The sequence below is a fragment of the Catharus ustulatus genome, chromosome 15 (assembly GCF_009819885.2).
Source record: "Catharus ustulatus isolate bCatUst1 chromosome 15, bCatUst1.pri.v2, whole genome shotgun sequence".
NCBI lineage: Eukaryota > Metazoa > Chordata > Aves > Passeriformes > Turdidae > Catharus > Catharus ustulatus.
Genome location: NC_046235.1, coordinates 17,303,115 through 17,324,989, shown reverse-complemented (window position 1 = coordinate 17,324,989; position 21,875 = coordinate 17,303,115). Strand labels below are relative to the sequence as shown.

Genomic DNA, 21,875 nt, shown 5'->3' with positions numbered 1-21,875 from the left:
CTTTCCACACTCCTTGTCATTGTCCTACACCTGTCCAGATACAGGTGTGGCCAAGAGAGGTCATTTCAAGCCTCACATCTCCAGGGTGTTCAGAGCCCTGCAGAGGTTTTGAATGGAGAGCTTGTCACAAAAGCCACTTCCTGCAGGTGTTAGAAAGCTTTCACAGCTGAAGGTTGTTCTCCCTTTTCACAGCAAAGAGAAAGTCAGGATGTTGATCCTTAATTAATTTCCCAGGTTTCCACTTGGGCCATGCCAGGTTTGGGGGTGATGTAAAGGTGTGGGAAGGTTTGGAGTGTTCTCCCTTCTAACTCCAGCCCTGCCTGAAAGGTTTAATCACTGAGCAAAGTCAAAGCACATGGAATTTAAGAGTCTGTGTGAATGACTCCTGGTCTTCCCAGAAATGGAGAGGGGTGAAGCAGCCCAGCACCAACACTGCCTGCTCCTTGGGGGAGAGAATCCCTTCTTTTAGCAAAGAAGGAAAAACACCAAATGCACCCAGCAGCAAAGCAGAACCTGCCTTGCTCAGGAGCCCAGGGGTGGGCTGATGGCTGGAGCTGCTCCTTCTCAGCCAGCACAGCTTGTGTGGCAAGAAATGCTCCCACAGAGGAGTCAGACACATCCGAGCTTCATGATGGATGTCCCATCCCTGGAAGTGTCCAAGGCCAGGCTGGACAGGGCTTGGAACAACCTGGGATAGGGGAAGGTGTCCCTGCCCATGGCAGGGCTGGAATGAGATGAATTTTAAGATCCAGCCCAAACCATTCTGCGATTCATGATGCTGAAAGATGCATTTTGTGCCTCACAACTGGAGCTGTATTTCACAATTTTCTCAACTCACAACATTTTGGGAGGACGAGGCAGAGACAAGCGAAGAGTTTGGGTCCCCTGGTGCCCCAGATGGCTGAGCATGGCCCTGATTCCTGGGGCAGTTTGTGGGGTTTGCTATTGCAATAAAAAACCCTCCCATCAGGGTACAGGTGCTCTCAGCCCGAGTTTTCACTGGGAACTCTTGGATGCTGCAGGACTGGAGCAGGGAGCAGGAAGAAGCTGCATTTTATTTTTCAAACTCCAATTTAATGAGGCGAAAGGAGAGCTCTGGTGGAGCAGCTGCCTTGGCCAATGCAGCCAACACTCCTCCCCTGTGACGAGCACCAGAGGCTGGAGTGTGTCACAACTGCAATTACAGGACAAGCTGCTGCTGAGGTTTAATTACACATTTGAGGCACAGCAGACAGGGAAAAGCGTTGTTTATGTGTGGCATTCTCGCCTGTGAAATAATTGGCTCTGTTCAGCAGGATGTGTGATGGAGCTGCTGCCCTCTGGACTCGCCATTCCACAGCCATTCCCTGGTGCCAGCTCCATGCCAGGCTGGCAGCACCATCCCCTCGGGCAGCTACAGCTGGTACAGTTAAAATTCCATCAGCTCCAGGTAAGGGCAACTCTCTTGGATTTTTAAAGTGTTCCCTGTGGTGTAGCCCAGTTCAAACACTCCATCTAAAGCTGAATTCATTAGGATTTCAATGCTGTAAAAGCCATGAAAGGAAAATCATTGCATGGCCATCAGCTGGGCTTGCTAATGGGAACATTCATCTCCTCTTGCAGCCCTCCCTAAGGATGAGGCTGTAAATCATGATTCCAGGACTGTGAGTGATGTCCCCGAGCCAGGGAAGGGTCACAGTGCCAGCAAAGCCCCTCAAAGTGCCAGCCTGGGTGGGACAACAGCCAAGAGCAGAGAGAGGGGCTGGGCAAGGGCTCCAGGAAACTTTTGGGCAATTACTGGTGGTTTTCCAATGGACTGGCAGTAGTTGGGAAAGAACAGAGTCATGACTGGTCCTTTTTGTCTCCTCAGTCCCTGGGACCTTGCTCCATGTTCTTCCATACCAAAGCAGCACATCCAGCTCAGAGAAAGCTGAGTGGAGTTACAAGTAAAGATTTCCATTTATCCCTTCCCATAATGTGCAGCCTTAGGACTTTCCATCACTGCCAGCTCTGGAATGTGTGGCTTTCTGCATCCCTACCGCTGGCAGAAGAAAAATTATTAACCGGAGGTACAAAACCAACAGCAAATTAATTTTCTTAAGTGTCCCACAGAAACAATCACACAACAGAAAGAACAACCAGAAGAGCAGCCCAAAACCACACTTACCTAGAATTTGCACTTCGTGGGTAATTCCATAGACGTCTATGAGAGCCCAAAGAGGCCCGGAAACTTTAATACCACAGTGAAACAAAATCGGCTCCTCATCATTAATACTGTAGAACACTCTGCCGTGCCGGTCCACCCAGAAGGCCAAAATATTGTCCCTGACCGCAAACCTCTCGGGCAGAGCCTTGGCCCAGTAGCCGGGGCGGGTGACGAGGTCGGGGCAGGCGTACTTTGGTATCTCCTCGGAGCTCATCTGCGAGGGGTCGTGGATGGTGAAGCCGAAGCGCAGGGCGCCGCTCCAGCCGTGGTGCACGGCCACCAGCTTGAGGCGCACCTTCTCGTACAGGTGGATGGGCCGGTTGGTGAAGGTGACGCCGTTGCAGAAGCTGTTCCTGCGCGTGGCGCGGCGCGAGTGCGCGTCCAGCCGCACGTTCTTGCCCTTGGCCTGCGAGTGGAAGCGCGGCGGCTCCGCCAGGGCCAGCACCGAGCGTCTCTCATGGCTGTTGTTGGGCAGGCTGTAGTAGGGACGGCTGGGCACCGAGCGGGTCTGGTGGCTCGTGTCTGCGGGAGGAATCGCAAGGTTGGGACACGGTCAGAATCGGTGGGGTGGGTTGAAGGCAAAACCAGTGGGGGGCTCCAAGTGAGAAATGCAGTTTAATAGGGGGGAAAAAAGAGAAAAATAAAATACAAAAGAAAACTGCTGACAGAGTCAGGATACAGCCTGACACCTGCTAGTTAGGGTGGTGGTAGCAGGCCAGATGAAGCACTCTTGTTGAAGTAGTGACCCTGTAGAAAGGTCTGGTAGCTCTTGTCCTCTGGACAATGGGTAAGGGCTGCCTTGGTGTTCCAAATATGTTTTTATCCAGGTAGGAAATGTTTGGCTCCTCCCCCTAGGTGGAGCATCTCCCAATGGGATGATGGAATTTTATCAGTCATGCAGTGGGACTTAATGGCCATTAACAGGAGAGATCTCCTGGAGGGAGGATGGGTTGTGAAAAGATAAAGAACACTGCCCCAGCTGGTTTTAACACTTGACCCATTAACAGGAGATATCTCCCACAGATATAAGGATCACTGCCCCACCTAGTTTTAACAGATGGTGATAGAATACACACTTTTGGGCACATCTTTACATTGTAACCCAGGACAATCATCAGGCCCATGCCCTAACACCTCAACTCAACCATGGCACCCACCAGGAGAGTTGGAACCCTGAAGCCTGAGAGTTCTGAACTTTCTGTGCTTTTTGACACCATCCCCCCAGGGGAACACTGCTTTGGACTTGAGGCTTTGGAGAAGGCTTCCAAAACTTAGTGATGGAGTTAAAGTCATGGGTGTGTAGTTAGAATGGAACTGTGTGGTGTCACATGGTGAAGGGTTTGGAATTGGGGGTTTTTAGAATACAGCAATAGATATGGGACAAGATGGAAGTTCTTGGGCGTTGTCTCTTCTTCCCTCTTTGTTCCTTCTTCATGAGTTTCAGGTAGTAATTTTTAGTTCAATAGTCAGTGCTGCACTGCAGATCACAGGTGTTTGGTTATTGGGTCAAAAGTATAAATAATATCAGTGTTAGTTCTTTACTGGACTGTTTAGCTTTAAAAGACCTTGTAACTACCTAAATTCATCTCCTTTTTGCTCACTGTTAGCTGGTAGCTGGAAGTGCTGCAGAACTCTCTGTACTTAGATAAGATTTAATCAACAACCAAGTTCGATGAGAAATCCATCACTCTTGTGGTTTATCCTGACTCTGAGTGATGGCAGAAGAAAATGAAGACAAGGCACTAATTAAGTGGTGCAGCTAACCCCTTACAAGGTGGTTACAGGGAGGGCTTGGCCTGGCCCAGATCTTGGCTCAGCTGGGTGTGACTTGAAATATTTCCCCTTAAACCAGCGTGCTTAGCCACCACCTGCTCTTGGCTGTCCCAGCTTTCTGCAAAAACGTGGCAAGAGAAGGTTGAGCAGCTTCCCTGCAAAGCTGGGTAGGAAGGAACATCCTTTGTTCCCATCAGATGCTTCCTATTGCCCTCAGAAAAGTTCAACACCTGCAGCTCTGAGTTTCCTCCTCGTGCTGTTAACTCCCGTGGTGGCCAGAGAGAGAGCTCTGAGGATTGTGCCTGTTAAAAACCACAGATGCTCGAGGTGAGCATGGTTTTTAGGAGATTTTTGTGGGACATGCAGCCACCAGCTCCTCTGTGCCCTGATTTTGTAATGAGGAACTTTTGACCAACACAAATAATCCAAGACTTTCAGCAGCTGGAGCACCTCTGCAACACCAGACCTAACGGTGTTCAGGTTCTTTCCAAACCTTCAACCCAGCCCCTGGCTTGGATTTCAGACACAACTGGCACATTCAGGAACATTTCATCCTGCACAGCCTTGCCTTTACCCAGAACCTCCCATCTGAGCTGAAAGCACTTTATAAATGATGATTGTTTTCAGCTTCACAGCAGCGCAGATGGCACAGCAATCCTGCCATCCTCATTTTACAGATGGGAGAAGGAGAATTGATGGGTGAGATCTTGCAGCATTTAAAGTCAATAGCAATTCTGAGACTGACTTCAAGAAAAGCAGATTTGGGGCCTGAAGTGAAGACAATCACATGGGCATGAAGCAGAAATGAAAAAAAGCCCAACTTTGAATCTCACACCTTATCCAGAAGCTCCCTGAGGTGGAGACAATATTTTTTGCATATCCCTGAGCACATGGGGACTTTGCTCCAGGTCCTGGGCTCCCACCACACCGTGGTGTTCCAGGGAATTTGGTCTCCCCATTCCCCACCTCTCCTCCTGCCTCTGCACCTGGCTTTGTAGGTTTTAAAGCAGAAATGGAACAGATCCTGAATGCCCAAAGCCATCCTGTTAAATATAAATCCCCATCACATGCTGCCATTCATTCTGAACTCTTGTGCTGCGTCCTCCAAGCTGCTTCCTCCCTGTGTGCAACCCCAGGCTTTGCTTCGTGACAAGGGGAGGATTTTGTGTGGCTTTCCTGTTGGAAAAAACCCACCAGGAGATCCTGGGAGCTCAGCTGGGCGAGCTGGCAGGAGGGCTGCAGCGGGGGCAGAGATTTTTTGTGAGCAAAACCAGAGCAGACAGGGCAGGGAGAGGCTGGACCTGCACTAAGGAAAGGAGGAGAGAGGATCAGCCCTTCAAACCAGGCATCTGTGACAGGAATCCAAGGGTATGAAGGCAAAAAGCTCCTGTTTGCAGCAAGATATAAATTCCAATCAGATTTTGTCTCTTGGTTTGTCCTGCACGTGGCAGTCGCTGTGCTGTGGTTAATCCCATCAAACACCAGTGGAAATTCATCCATCCTTGCTCTCAGCCAGCGAGGGGAAGGTGCCAGCTCACTGCCAGGGAAAAAGAGCCCTGGAGAGGATTGGGGAAGGGAAAATCCTCCCCAGGTGTTCAGTCCCCTGCCCAGCAGGCAGGGCAGGCATCCCCCAGCACAGGGGGGCTCCCCAGGAAGGGGCATTTCTGGATTTCCAGGAGAAATCTCTTTGTTTGCCTGCTGAAGAGCTACAATGCAGAAACGGCTGCTCCCAGCACAGCCCAGCTCGTGTGGGTGCTGTGTGTGTGCAAAGGGAGGGTGTCCTGGGGGTTCTGGGCATGGGGAAGCCTCTCCTGGCCCTGCCTCCCCTTTTTCCATGGGGATTCTCCCAGCAGCAGAGCTGGGATGGATCCCAAGGGGCTCCTGCAGGACTGGGTGGGCTCAGTGGCACCTCACACCCAGCCTGGCAGGGCAGAGAAACCCTCCTTTTACAACCCACTGAGCTGCTTTTTGCTTCTAAAATGATTAAAAACAACCCCCCTGTTGTTCCAAGTGCCATGGCCTCAATGTCCCCACATGTCCAGAGGAGGAAGGAGGGGTGACAGATTCTGTTCTCCTCTCTGCTGTCCCCAAAATCCCAATTTCCAACCCCAGAGCAGCACCAGCCTTCCTCCCCCTGATGGAGAAAAGGACACAGGTGGCAGTGCCAGTGCCACCAGCAGAGTGACAGGACAAGCAGGACACTGGCACCCACTCCAAACACAGCTTTGTGTCCACCCTGCCACAGGGGCACTCGGGGTCTGGCGCTTTTTGTTTTGTTTTCTTTTTAAAAAAAACCCACCCAAACAAAACAGGAAAAGCATATTGTGGCTAAACAATAGGAAAAGCTCCCGATGGAAATGAATGGATAATTTATTTATAACGCTGTTCCCCTCCTTCGTGTGGAATAAAACCTGCCATAACCCCAGGCAGAGTTTTCCCACTGAAACACGCCTGGGGCTGAGCTGGGCCATGTGCTTTGCTCATCAGGTGCTGACAGAGCCCAACAGGATGTTTGTGCCTTTCAATTGTGCCTTTGATTGCTCTCATTTGCAGCTCGGCTTCCACAGTTTGGATCTCGATTTGGTCCCTCTGCTATTGCTCCAAAGGGTCTCCTCTCCCGGCTGTGCATTCCCAATTCCCACCCCAAAAATGGGATGAAGGCTGTGAATTATTCCCAATTCCTATCCAAAAATTGGGATGAAGGCTGTGCATTATTCCCAGTTCCCACCCCAAAAATTGGGATGAAGGCTGTGAATTATTCCCAATTCTCACCCAAAACTGGGATGAAGACTCTGAATTATTCCCAATTCCCACCCCAAAAGGCTGTGCATTCCAAATTCCTACCCCAAAAATTGGGATGAAAGCTGTGCATTATTCTCAATTCCCACCCCAAAAATTGGGATGAAGACTGTGAATTATTCCCAATTCCCACCCCAAAAGGCTGTGCATTCCAAATTCCTACCCCAAAAGGCTGTGCACTATTCCCAATTCTCACCCAAAATTGGGATGAAGGCTGTGAATTATTCCCAATTCCCACCCAAAATTGGGATGGAGGCTGTGAATTATTCCCAATTCCCACCCAAAATTGGGATGGAGGCTGTGAATTATTCCCAATTCTCACCCAAAAATTGGGATGGCACAGCCAAGCTCGTGGCACAAGTGCCACCCCAGCCCAGGGTGCCTGACAGGCAGGGAAGAGCCACACCAACTCTTTTATTTTTCAGCTGTGAGATTCCTACAACACCTGGGAAGTAATTTCTTCTCTTTCTGCCTCCCCTCCCTGTCTAAAAGAGAGTAACACCATTCCTCCACCTCACAGGACTGAAAATTCCAGGTTCTCAAACACTTCAATCCCTCAGCCCTGCCAGCCTGGCATCATCACAGGGGAGCACAAACCCACTGAGGGATGCCTTGAGGTTCCACTCCTCTTTTTATTCCAGAGTTTTCCATTTTTCATCCACATGTGACACTCACAGCACATCCCTCAAACGCACGAGTAAATATAAAAAAGCAGGAAAATGGAAGGAAAAGCTGAACTGAAGGGTGAGGAATGGCCTGAGACTGGAGGAGGAAAAACCCTTTTGGCAAGGCAGCATTTCCATCCACATCCTGGTGGTGTCAGATGACACTGAGGCAGATTTGGGTTATTATGGGGGCTCGTGCTCTCATCTGAAGCTTCCCCTGCTCCCCAAAAGGCCAGCACACTCATTGCAGAGGTTATGCTGACCTTTGGAGAGGTATTTTAACAGACATGCACTTTGCATTTCAAAAAGGTACAGCAGGCAGACCCTGGCCAAATTCCACATATTTATCATGGTTCCAGTTCTAAAAATAAACATTTTTCTTTTCACCCATTTGTTCCCAGCCCTGGCTTTGCAGTGGCACTGTAATCCCACTGACAGCAGCAGACAAAACTCAGCTCCAGAGCCCTGTCTGAGGCTGCTGCTCTCCCAGGGGCGTGGGATGGAAGAGGCTGCTCAGCTGGGGAGTGACCTCCAGCCAGATGGAGCCTGTCTTCACTTGCCCTGACAAGCCAGGCAGGAATAAAACCCCTAAAACAGGGGAGAAGGGAATAATGTGGAAGGAGAGCAGAGCCACAGCGAGAGCAGCCTGACAGGAGGAGGAGGAGGAGGAGGAGGAGAGCGCTGCCATCCTCATGCGTCACCATGGTCTGCACCAAACACATTCCCTGGGTCCCACTGCCCTTCCTGGGGGCTTTCCCCGAGTGGATCCATGACAAAAGACCCACGGGATCAAAAAAAGGGCAGTTTGGTGCCAAACAGGGCTGGGCAGTGCATACAGAGAGGGGAAATTACTGGGATGATCCATAACTCAAAGCAGACACAGCCCATGCTGGGGGAAAACATCTGCCCTTGGCCAGAGAAAGGCTGAAAGGTTCAGAGAAAGGCTGAAAGGTTCAGAAAAAGGCTGAAAGGTTCAGAAAAAGGCTGAAAGGTTCAGAAAAAGGCTGAAAAGCTCAGGGGAGGGGCAGCAGCGTGCAGCCTGAAATCCATCCTAAATCCATCCTCAAATCCACCCTGAATCCATCCTGAAATTCATCCTGAATCCACCCTGAATCCATCCTGAATTCATCCTGAATCCAGCCTGAAATCCATCCTGAAATCCATCCTGAATCCATCCTGAAATCCATCCTGAAATCCATCCTGAATCCATCCTGAAATCCACCCTGAAATCCATCCTGAAATCCATCCTCAAATCCATCCTGAATCCATCCTGAAATCCATCCTGAAATCCATCCTGAATCCATCCTGAAATCCACCCTGAAATCCATCCTCAAATCCACCCTGAATCCATTCTGAATCCATCCTGAATCCAGCCTGAAATCCATCCTGAATCCATACTGAAATCCATCCTCAAATCCATCCTCAAATCCATCCTCAAATCCACCCTGAATCCATCCTGAAATCCATCCTGAATCCATCCTGAAATCCATCCTGAATCCATCCTGAATCCATCCTGAAAACCATCCTGAATCCATCCTGAAATCCATCCTGAATCCATCCTGAAATCCATCCTGAAATCCATCCTGAATCCATCCTGAATCTTTCTTTTTTGTTGTTTTTTTAAATACAGAAAATGTGTCAGGGAGCTCTGTGGGCAGCACTGGGGTGTCCAATTCCACTCTCACAATGTGGATTTGGAAAGCTGGGCTACCAAATCCAACAAAAAATGTAAAAATCTGCGTCATTTCTGAACATCCTGCTGGCTCAAACACTGGGAAATTCAATGAATAAAACCCCCCGTGTAAATTCCTAAGGTTTGCACAAGCAGTCTGTTCTGATGTAATGTGTGATGTCTCCTTGGCTGGTCTTCCAGCCTGAAACAAACTTCCAGGGAATTCAGAAAAAGTTCATTTGCAAGAGTGTGACACAGAAACTGAGGTGTTAAGGGGACACTGAGCAGCCTGTGGTGAATTACAGAAAATGTGAAATTTTCTGAAATGTTTGTGAAGGAGGGGAGGAGAAAAGACAGAAAAAAGTCACTTTTTCATTAAAAGAAGCTGTGTTGTGGCACTCAATGCAAACATCTCATGGACAGACCTCATTTCTCATTGCAGAACAGTTCAGAAAAATCCCTGTCAGAGAACAGGGACTGCCTTTAGCTCACACAATCAAGTTGTGCCTGTCTCCACAAGAAAACCCTCCAATGCTTGAAATCAAACATTTTATGTTTTTTTCCCTAAAAAAAAAAAGCTAAAATCCACTTTTTTTACAGGCAGGGGCTAATGACATATTTATTCTGGACTTGTAGGTGTTCCTCCATGAAAACAGAGAGGTATTTGCCAACAGCATTAGGCCAAATCCTTTAGTTCTGATCTTTTTTCTCCAACCAGCAAAGGCAACTCCAGCAGGAGCCTGAATTTCCAGGCTGTTCCACCTCCCATCTCCCACTGCATTTTCCAGGCTGCTCCACCTGTGTCCCACAGTGTCCTCAGGACAAGAGCTCCTGCACTGCAGCTCCTTTCACCTTCAAACCTTTCCTTGCACTGAGCAGCTCACAGCAAATCTCAGCTAAAAGGAAAGCCAAGACCAAGCCTTAACTCTCCTGGTTATCCCAACATTGAAGCCAAAAGATGGGAATGCAGCTGAAACTCTGATGTCCCTCCCAGGAACCACCAGCTGAAAACAAACCACGACAGAAAATAAACCACGACAGAAAATAAACCACGATAGAAAATAAACCACAACAGATAATAAACCACGAGAGAGAATAAACCACGACAGCAAATAAACCACGACAGAAAATAAACCACGAGAGAGAATAAACCATGACAGAAAATAAACCACGAGAGAGAATAAACCACGACAGAAAATAAACCACGATAGAAAATAAACCACGACAGAAAATAAACCACAACACAAAATAAACCACAACACAAAATAAACCATGACAGCAGCTCTGTTCTGAGGATGGAAAGTGCTGATGGCAAATCCTCCATGACCTAGAAGAGCCCCAAAGGCTGAGGAGAGCCAGGCAGGAATATTCTCCCAAACCTTCTTGGCTTTGCTTTTGGTGGTAGGAGAAATGAAATATTTCAAGTAATCAAATCCAAAGAAAGCCAGTGCATGACTTTGATGGAGAGGCTCAGAGCAAAGTGGAGAGTCCTGAGCTAAACCAACATTGGTGGATCAGGCTGTAAAAGCAGAAAATGCTCCCAAAAAACCCCAAAAAACCTCCTGAAAGGATGGGAAGATCCACCCACACTCACCTCAGCCTGTCTCTTGTTGTGCCTCTCGCTCTGGGCACGCAGGAATTTTGCTGTAAAGTTGGCCCCATCTTTATTACAGGCTTTTAGTCCTCCTGCATATAAATAGCACTCAGTATACACAGAAGCCAGCGATTAAGCACAGAAAAAAAAAATTAAAAATCTCCTCTTGCCTGCATTATTAGGGAATCTGGGTCAATGAGTCTGCAACTGGAGTAAGAAATTCTTCGAGCTGGTTAATGAGAGACAGGGATGGAGGAGCAGGGTTGGTGCCATAATCCCTGCTCAGCTCCTGCAGTGCAAGCCATGATGGATGAGGAGCCCTGGGAATGGCACAGCTCCTTCTGAGCTATCCCAAACAGCTGCAGGATGGATGAGGAGCCCAAGGAGTGGCACAGCTCCTTCTGAGCTGTCCCAAACAGCTGCAGGATGGATGAGGAGCCCAAGGAGAGGCACAGCTCCTTCTGAGCTGTCCCAAACAGCTGCAGGATGGATGAGGAGCCCAAGGAGAGGCACAGCTCCTTCTGAGCTGTCCCAAACAGCTGCAGGATGGATGAGAAGCTCTGAGAATGGCACAGCTCCTTCTGAGCTGTCCCAAACAGCTGCAGGATGGATGAGGAGCCCAAGGAGTGTCACAGCTCCTCCTGAGCTGTCCCACACCCAGCTCCTGTCTCCCCAAGCCAGGGACACTTTGTGGTTTGAAAGCCACCGCGCAAAACTCGCAGAAACTTTTTGGCTACTGGCTGAAGGTGAAAACATCTTGTCAGAAATGATCAGTCAGCTCTCACTGGAGCTCTGAATGGGGTTTTGGGCTGTGCTCTAATCAGTTCCTACATCAGCAAAGCAAACCCCTGCCCCTGACTTGATGTATTATGGTTCTGTAAAATCGTTACCTTCTTTAGAAAGTGAAGCTTTGCTGGAGGAGAGCAGAGGTCTGCTCAGCTCACTTTATCTTCTCAGAGTCCATCACAGAGTTTTGGGAGGTGACCAAAAGCAGTGAGAAGGTTTTTAAAGCAACTCCACAAATGGATTCTGAGGAATGCTAGGTTGGAAATGATCATCACTACGTTGGAAGACTGAATAATTTCCGAATGTAAATGCTCAGTGATTGTCAGTCAGGGATTAAAACACTTATTTCTGTGATTTATTGTTCTGGTTGTTTTCTAGAAACAGGCAACGTGCACCAGAAAGCAGAGAGAGCATTACAGTGTACAACACTGGAGGCTGGAAACACTGGTGTGGGAGGAATGAGCACAGCTGGACACCCCAGGATGGGAAGAGAGGAGCAGAGATGTGAACAAAACCCTCCTGGTTCTCTGGGGTGGATGTGGATTTACTGAATTCCTACAGAAATAGAGTCCAAGGTGAGACTACAGACACAGCCTAAGAGCAACCCCAAAAACCTCCTGTGTCAGGGAGTGCTGTGGCCCCATCACAGTTTTCCTCACACATTAAAAACTTGGCTTAGGCTCCTTGCCCCCAGTTCTTCCCCATTCATTTCTCACTTCCCAGACAATTCTGCCCCACAAAGAAAATAGCCCAGCTTTTGAGAGCAACACATTGGTTCAGAAGCATCACTCTGGTGTTTTCCTTTCCCAGTCAGGACTGGGATTTGTTGAAGAGTTCCCAGAACTCGTGCCTGCCATAATCAGTGCCATTGAAATGCTCCATGGCCTCACCTCCTCCTGCTGCCAGAACCATTAATGCAAATAAATCCCTGTTCCCATTGAGCCTTTTCTCCAGGCCAGCTGCACCGGGGATTTATAAATAGTGACCATGTCATTGCAATGGTAATGGCTTTTAATGAGGCTGAAGGATGGCTTGCATTCCCTTTTAATGTCCTCTGCACTTCCATTCCAGGCCCTGGGTCAGTGCAGTGCTCACGGAGAGGGGCTGGGACCTGGCACATCCTTCCATGCAGGGCACAAAGAGGGAAATCATTTTGTTGTCTCATGGAGAGGGGCTGGAACCTGGCACATCCTTCCATGCAGAACACAGAGGGAAATCCTTTTGTTGTCTCCCCCATGCAGGAAACCCACCCATCCCCTACAGACAGGCACTGCACCACGAGGGCAGCTTGTGACACAGGGGAAATTAAAAATAAAAATGTTGGAAGAGCGATAGTGGCAATTCAGCTTCACTTTTCCACGCATTGTTCTCTGAAAAGCCCCCAAAAGCTGTATTTGCCTTGTCTGCATCCCTCTGGACTGGGGCTCTACTCCATCCCCACTCTCCCAGCTCCCAAAATCACGTTTGGGGCAAGGCCAGCACATGAGCTGAGCTCTCAGGCTCTGGGGATGACCCAGGTGGGGCAGGTGAGGCTCCAGGCTGGAGTGTGATTTCCAAAATCCCTGCAAACACCACAAAACTTCCCCTGAGCACAGGAATCCTCCAGCCCAGGGCCAGGCAGGAAGAAAAGCTGCACCTGGGCCAGTGAAGGTGTTCCTGCCATGGAATGAGATGATCTTTAAGTCTTTTCCAACCCAAACCATTCTGGGATTCTGTGGAGGGTGTGATGCTGCAGGTGCAGGAAGGAGATCCTGGCCATTCATCCCACCTCCAGCTTTTCCCAAAAATCCCTCCAGATAAAAGGAACAAACCTGCTATTTTCCTTTGCTTCCTCACTTTTACAGAAGCCTCTTTTGTCTTTATCTCTCTTCACAGTGGTTCTAAGCATCCTTTTTTTTTTTTTTTCTTTTTTTCTCCTCCTAATTACAACTTCTCTACACTCCAAAGAATTCAGCTGGAAAGAAAAAAAAGCAGAGGAGCTACTCCAGCCCAAACAGAGCAGGATAACCAGAGAGCCATCAGATTGAACAGGGCTTTAGATCTGCCCTAACAGAGCCAAAAACCCCAGGAAAAAAGGGGGAAGGTTTTAGGAAGGTGTTCTTCCCACCAAACCCCACTTCCAGCATTTTGCAACCCTGTCCACAGCTCCTTTTCTATTTACACCCAATTTAAACAGTGATCTGGCAGCAGGAGGGGAAAATGCCTGGGGAGGAATGCATGGCTGAGGAATAAATAAAGCAGTGGCCAGGTTTTCAATCATCCTATATTTTATATATACAAAGGCTGCGATTCCACTCAGCTTTTCCAAAACAATATGTAAAGAATCCAAAGCAGGGCAAAGCAATGGTAATAACTGGTTATAAAAAAAAAATCAGGGGCACAGCACAGCTCTGCTGCTCTGCCAGGCTTGTGTCCCTGGAGGGACAGTGGCACTGGTGGCACTGGTGGGGTTGGACTGGTGGACTGGTGCCTCAAGCACTGGTCCAGCAGGGAGATTTCAAATAAATTAAATGCTGGCCAAATTCTTTTTCCAAAGAGCTGATGACCTCACTCAACTCATGGCCAGTCCAACCTGTACAATAACATCACATATTTTGTTGGCTGTTTTAATAAATATTCAGACAAACAAGCTGGGGCTTTTTTCCTAAATACTTCAGAAAAAAAAAAACTTAAAGGGGAAAAGAAAAAAACAAAGGAAAAAAAAAAGAGTGGTTTTCTGGTCCAGAAACACAGGAAAACATCACACTAAAAAAGATGCATCCTGCTTTGCCTTAGCTGAGATTTTTGAACATGCAGCTTTCTCTGCTGAGCTGTGAAGGCAATCTGAGGCAGGTGGTTGTGCAACACTTGGCTGCTGCACGGCTCAGCTCTGAGATCCCTTCCCCTGATATTTGCAGGAATTAATAAGAGGAAACAAGACCCACTTCAAGACATTAAACTGTCCAAACAAACAAAAAAAAAATTACAGTCATACCATTACTGGACACGCCATGACCTCAGCCCCTTCCTCCATCTCAAACGTCTCCAATTATTTCAACACAAGGAGGATTTGAGCAAACAGAAGTTTATTTTTAAGCCTCTGTCTCAACCTTAATTCCAGTGGGGTTTGAACCCAGCCCACCTAAACCAACATCAACATTTTTCTCCCTTTACTCTTTCTGTCTTTGTGCTCTCACAGCCAAAATATGACAGAGGCAGGTGAACCAAAAACATTCTGGACATGAGACACAATTCCTTGCGTTGCTGAAGAGCCAGAAAATGACCAAAAACTTTTTTTTTTTTGTTCCCTGCCCCAGAGGACAGAATTGTTGGGGTAAAGGTGTGAATTACAGAGCAAACAGCACTGCAATGGCCAGGTCTAGGCAGTATCAAGTCCTAATTTACACTCTGATTTTTCAGTTTTTAACGTGGAGCTTGGATTGTTGTGCAGCAGAACTCCTTTGGTAATGCCTTCCAAACCGAGTTGCAGGTGGTTGTTATTTTTATAGCTGAATTTTGGTTTTTTGGGGTTTTTTTGTTGTTTTTTGTGTGCTTTTTGTTTGTTTTTGGGGTTTTTTTTGGTTTTTTTTTAATTGTTTGGGGTTTTTTTGTGGTGGTGGTGGGTGGGGTTTGTTTTTGGTTTTTTAGGGTTTTTTTTTTTTGGGGGGGGGATTGCTTTTTTTTATAATTTCCACCTCTAAAGCCCAGTGCAGCACTCCTTGGTAACTGTGCAATTGGGAATATTAGAAATCCCACATGAAACAACAACAGCAGCTGCCCAAACCCTCCCATTTCCACCCAGCTGCTTCTCGTTTCAATTAACGGAATCAAACTAATTCAGAGCCATTCACTGGCCTTGTTTGGACTGACTTGGAAAAACACACCTATAAATCACATCTGCAGAGCTGTGAGGAGAGAAAGAATTTGTTCCTCTTCAGCCTGTTCTCCTTGTTCTTTTTTTGGTAGAACAAAATTTTACTACCAGACACAAAATACACAACGATGTGATGACAGCTCAGAGCCTCTGTGGTTCTGGCCACAATAAAACACAACTGTCAAAAAAACAAAACTGTCCCTCCTGTTCTTCGAAATTCAGGGCAGCCACATCTGCATCATCTCCCTGGGATTCTGAGCTGGAAAAGGGAATTCCAAATGCACAGGAAGCCTGAAGTTACCAAAGCAGAGCCACACCAGGGATTTCCCTGCTCCCAAATCCATCAGACACGGAATATTCAGGGTTTCAGTGCTCACAGAGCATCTTGGAATGCCAAATTAGAATTGTCAGAGCTGCAGGAAAAGCAGCAAAAAATGCCAGGATCACTGAGGGTGGAAAAGGGAGGGGAAATGCAGGAGTGGGCACAGAAAGGGAAATTCAGGAATATGGACACAGAAAAGGGAAATTCAGGAATGGGCACAGAAAGAGAAATGCAGAAATGGGCACAGGAAAGGAAATTCAGGAATGGGCTCAGAAAGAGAAATGCAGGAATGGGCACAGAAAGGGGAAATGCAGGAATATGAGCAGAGAAAAGGGAAATTCAGGAATATGAACACAGAAAAGGGAAATGCAGGAATGGGCACAGAAAGGAGAAATTCAGGAATGGGCACAGAAAGGAGAAATTCAGGAATGGGCACAGAAAGGGGAAATTCAGGAATATGAACACAGAAAAGGGAAATGCAGGAATGGGCACAGAAAGGAGAAATTCAGGAATGGGCACAGAAAGGAGAAATTCAGGAATGGGCACAGAAAGGGGAAATTCAGGAATATGAGCACAGAAAGGGAAATGCAGAAATGGGCAAAGAAAGGGGAAAATTAGGAATATGAGCATAGAAAGGGGAAATGCAGGAATGGGCACAGAAAAGAGGAATTCAGGAATATGAGCACAGAAAAGGGAAATTCAGGAATATGAGCACAGAAAGAGAAATGCAGGAATGGGCACGGAAAAGGAAATGCAGGAATATGAACACAGAAAAGAGGAATTCAGGAATATGAGCACAGGAAGGGGACATTTAGGAATATGAGCACAGGAAGGAGAAATTCAGAAATGGGCACAGAAAAGGGAAATGCAGGAATATGGACACAGAAAAGGAAAATCAGAAATGGGCACAGAAAGGAGAAATTCAGGAATGGGCAGAGAAAGGGAAATTCAGGAATGGGCACAGAAAGGGGAAATTCAGGAACGAACACAAAAAGGGAAATGCAGGAATATGAGCACAGAAAAGAGGAATTCAGGAATATGAGCACAGAAAGGGGGAATTCAGGAATATGAGCATAGAAGGGGAAATTCAGGAATGGGCACAGAAAGGGGAAATTCAGGAATATGGGCACAGAATCCTCCTCAGCACTGCCTCACCCAACATTTGTGCCCATCACCTCCTCTGCAGAGCAGGAAAGCTCCACATGTCCAAGCCAAGGAGGGAAAACACGATCAGAGGCACTCAGGGAAAGCTTCTCCCTCCCTCTGGGACTGTGCAGCCAGGTCACACCATCAATCTCATCTGGAAGGAAAATCTGAGCAAGGGCTTCAGGCTGCTCGAGAGGTTTGGAGAGGATTCCTGCAGAGTGCCCAGACTCTGGAATTTACAGGAGTGCAGTGAATGTGCAGGGCTGGAAACATTGACTAAATAGGAATGCAAGTCCAAGATGCTTTGAGAAGAGCTGGTTTGAGATGAGAAGTGGTGTTGACCTCTCAGGGAGGAATGTCCCTCTGCTTTGGGGATGGGCTGAGCTCTCCACCAGGGTGGGGGAAACAAGGAGCTCGCCCAGGGAGATGGGAAGGAAATTCTTAATTTTGTTGTGCTTTTTAAAGTAGCTTTTATTATTTCTGAGAGCAAGAGGAATTTTGGAAGCAACACAACCCCTCGAAACATAACTTTGAAAATGGGCTCCTTTTGAATCAAAATAAATTTTGAAGAAGAGAAATGTGAACACGCTCTTATTAAGAGATAAACTCCAGCTGGGAGAAATAAATAATAAATACAAAGTATTTACAAATCATTTGATTAATTAAGCATCATGAACTGATGGGAGACCTCCCACCCTGGGCTCCCTACAAGAGGGAAACAATCTGCATTGCCATTAAAAATCTACCATTAAATTGAGGGGGGAAAGGACTATTTTAACCAATTCATTAATTATGAATATTAAACAAATCAAGCTTGGAATCTTGGTTCTTAAGGAATCAAACTTCCATTATTGTTCTGCTCAGGAAAATCCAACTCTCCAGACAGCATCTGTCAGTTCTGCTCATTATGTGGTTAAATGAGGGAGAAAAAGATGAGTTCTCTCTCACCTGCAGAACTGTGGGAGCCTTGACAAACTGAATTTGAGTTTTCCCTTCTAGATTTGACTGGTCAAGTTAAACTATAAAGATTATTCATGGCAAAGCAACTGCAGTTGGTTACTAGGATACAAAAAAAATCACTTAGCATGTTCCTCCAATGAATAATCCCAAGCAGAACACACACAAATTCAATAAATTATGAATTTCTCGGTCTCTCTTACATAAACATTGGGGTTGCAGAGGCATTTCTTGGAAGCCTTTAATATAAATTCATCTCTTAATGACTGTGCACTGGCAAAACAAAGCTGAGGGATGGCTGAGCCCTGCAGGTGAGCTGGGTGGCACTGCTGGGTGCCCAGGGCCAGCAGATCCACGGCTGCCACATCTGGGAGCAGATCCTGGGGTTTGGCACACTGGGTGACATCAGCTAAGCTCCTTTGGAAGAAGGCAATTCTTGATTCCAGGGGGAAATAAATAAATAAATAAAATTTATAAATAAATAAATAAATAAAGAAATCCACCTTCCTGCCCAACAATCTTACATAAAGCACTCGTCAGATGTCTGAAGGCACCAGGCAGAGTCCAGGCTGGAGGAGATCTCTCAAGATTATTGAGCCCAAATTTGGGAAGGATGAATCAGGAAAACCTGATCAATGTGATTGCCTGGCAAAAGATTCTGAGAATATGGGAACCATAAGGGAGATTGAAATGAAAGCCATCTCTGAGATACCAAGCCTTATTTACCAAATAACTAGAAAACAATAGAATGGCCAGCCAAAAGTAATCCCCTCTTAATTGAACAATTCCTTCTGCTGGAGTGCAGGTCCCAGGGTCAGAGAAGACCCTGCTGGCCTGGCAGAAGGAGACCAAAGAGAAGTTTCAGGGTTTAAAGTATAACACAGTATGGTAATGTAATGATTTTTATAGGCTGTGTGTAAATGCTATAGGATTTGTATCTTGTATTAGATTGGTTAGTGGAAATTAGAATATTCAACACAGAAGAAGGTTAATGTGTTGTAACAGGAACCTCCAACTCTTGCTCTCTTACTCCCTTCTTTTAGCACTCTTAGCTCTCTCTTGCCTCTCTCTCATTCCCTCTCACTGCCCTGCTCCAAGCTGGCAGCTCCAGGCAGGGCCCTTTGCAATAAAACACAAATTCCAAGGCCTGGCTTTAGAGATCTCTCCATCTGTCCTGCCCATCCTGCAGCCTCCTGCACCAACCTCTGAGGCAGGCAGGGAGAACTCTGCAGCTCTGAGTCCATCTGAGCTCCCAGCCCAGCCCAGCATCCTGGAACGAGCCCTGAGCCACCCTGACATCCTTGGCAGCGACCCTCGGGGGCTTGGTTTGATTGGGAACAAAGCTGGGCTGTGCATGGTGCTGTGGGTGCCTTCCCATCCCTCCCAAAATCCCAAATCCAAGGGCCAGGCTGCTCCAGGCTGGGCTGTGCCACAGGGGCTGAGCTCACAAACAAGGAGGATTTGAGCCTTGAGAAGCTTCTCTGCTCCTCACCCTCTGCCAAATCACCCAGGAATTGTTGTTTGAAGCTCCCAGAGCAGGTGCCAGGGTGCAGATCTGCACAGGACACCTCCCTTCCAGGAGAGAGCCACCAAAATTCCTGGAATTCTGAAATACCTGCGAGGGGAGGATGCTCTTTATCTCTACAAAGCAGCAGCCACCTAGAAAAATATTTCTATTTTCATTCTTGGCAACTCTGGTTCACAGGACAAAACAATCAAGTTTTTGCTGGGGAAGAACCACCACAGAACACCCCTAAAGAGGTCCCAAGGGGACACAGCTTTTTGCCAGGGGTTATCAAACCTTTCTTTAGTCCAGTTCTACTCATTCCACTGCAAGAATAACAAATAAAAAGAATTTGTTCTTGACTATCTCCAGTGATAGAACTGTTCTCATTTATTGTGTCCCACCAAGGCTTTGCATCAGTGTCTGATTCTGGAGAGCACATGCTCAAAATTCCTGCTCCTCTCTTCTCCCCAAAATTCACTGCAGCCTCCTAACAGAATTTTAGCCACCCCCAGGACACCACACCAGGCAGATCTCCAGTAGAGTTTTGTGTTCCCAGCGAAAAAAAAAAATAAAAATAGAGCTCCATCCAACCGTGTCGAGTTTAAGACCCCAAGAAAAGCAATTTTCCCTCATTAGGAATTATGCTTTCAAGCTGAGGAGATAACTTCTGAACTGCACTCCATAAATTCCAGCAGACATCAAGCTGAGCAGCTGGTGTCCCGATGAGACCACGGCAGATAAGGGGCTCAGGAAAGCTGCTGCCACAGAGCCACTTATCTCTGAGCAGAGCAAGATAAACCTGAATGAAATTATTGCATTTGTGCTGCCAAATGGGATGTTCTATCTTTTATCTTTGCCTTCTCCAGGCAGGGCCTGGAGGATTTAATGTTTGAGTTATGGAGAAGGGCAAAAATCAAAAATCTTTATTCCCTGGTGTTTGGAAACTCGATGGAAAACTTTTGCTCAAGGAAATTCTTGACTGAGTGTTTTCCCTGTGTCTCCACAAAAATCAGAGCTTTACTTTTATGAGTCTATTTATTTCTCCCACATAACCATTAGACATTTCCTATCAGGAGTGCAATCAATAAAATAGAATTCCTAAAGTACAGAATTACCATTATTATGTAAAAATCCACAGTAAAACCAGCAGATTTCAAAAATGAAACCTGTTACATGCAGTTTTCCAGCCAAGAACCCCATAAACACAACTCCATCCATTTTTCTCCCCTCAAAGCATCAGCAGCTCTTTAAAAAATCCTAAATGTGATTTCCCAGCTGCATTTGGAAAGCTTTGAAGTGCAGTTGGTTGGTTTTGTCTTTAAGGAATCTTCCCGTGCAATTGAAGCAAGAAATCATTTTTTTAATCTTCTGATTTGGTTTCCTTGCAGCAGAAGGGTGCAGAAAGGAAAAAAAAAAGACATGGTTTTGGTGGAAAATTGGGGATTGGGGGCAGATCCTCTCAGCAGGAGATTTCTGAGCTGCTCAGAGGGAAAGAACCCAGGGAGAAAAAAAAACAAAACTCCTGGGTGGAAAGCAAGCCCTGCTTACACAAAGCAGAGAAGATCTCCCTGGACACAGAGGGGAAAACAAATTAACAAGCAAGAAATCACCTTGTCCTCCCTCCCTCCTCCCCAGACCCCACTGTGACTGCTCAGCCACAGGAATTCATGTTCCAGCACTCAGTAATTGAGGCAGGAGGGCATGCAGGCCTGGAGGGAAAAGCTGGCACAGGTGAGCTGGAATAAAACATCCTCAGTGCCAGTGATTCATTCTTTTTATCATACACAGGGAAAACAAACACAGCCACCATCAAGATAGGGAACAACACAGAGTAAACAGCATCTCCTTCCCACCAAAACAAAAAATAAATCCCAAAAAAGTCATCCCATAGGTACAGATCTTGGGAGGCTTGGGAAGGGCCTGGCACTGCTGATGCCTCTGGGGAAAGAGGTGGGATGGGGAGAAATGTGCAGAAGTGATAGAACCTCACCAAAAAAAACCACACACAAAAAAAAACCCCACCAAAAAACCACCAAAACCACCAAAAAAAACCCCAGAAAACCACCAAAAAACACCAAAACCCACCAAAAAAACCCATAAAAAACCACCAAAAAACCACCAAAAAAACCACCAAAAGCCAGGATGTGTCCCCTCCAGGACACAGCAGACCAGTGACACCAGGGCAAGGGTGGAGGAGCTGCCTGAATGAGAGGACAGAACAAAGTATGGAAATCCTCCTGCAGCAAAACTTCCTCCAGCTGCAGAGAGATTTCCCCCAGATGTGACAGGAGCCACCTCCCCACTGCTCCTTCCTCACTGCTGGGCAGCCAAAAACCCCTCTGGGTAAGTCTGGAGAATTTGGGTGCCAGGGAGCCCCAAATGTGACCCAGGGAAGTTCCAAAGTGCTCCCGAGAGAGGAGAGAGGAGAGAGGAGAGAGGAGAGAGAAGAGAAGAGAAGAGAAGAGAAGAGAAGAGAAGAGAAGAGAAGAGAAGAGAAGAGAAGAGAAGAGAAGAGAAGAGAAGAGAAGAGAAGAGAAGAGAAGAGAAGAGAAGAGAAGAGAAGAGAAGAGAAGAGAAGAGAAGAGAAGAGAAGAGAAGAGAAGAGAAAAGAGAAGA

General features: G+C 47.0%; 1 protein-coding gene across 1 annotated transcript in view; it reads right to left on the bottom strand.

Moving 5' to 3' along the window:
• Positions 1 to 21,875, bottom strand: part of NEURL1B (neuralized E3 ubiquitin protein ligase 1B) — a 32,895-nt gene that overhangs the window by 5,011 nt on the left and 6,009 nt on the right. Inside the window, exon 2 of the mRNA XM_033073452.1 lies at positions 2,147 to 2,707. Within this exon, the coding sequence (XP_032929343.1) occupies positions 2,147 to 2,707 (561 nt within the window). The remainder of the gene's footprint in view (positions 1 to 2,146; positions 2,708 to 21,875) is intronic.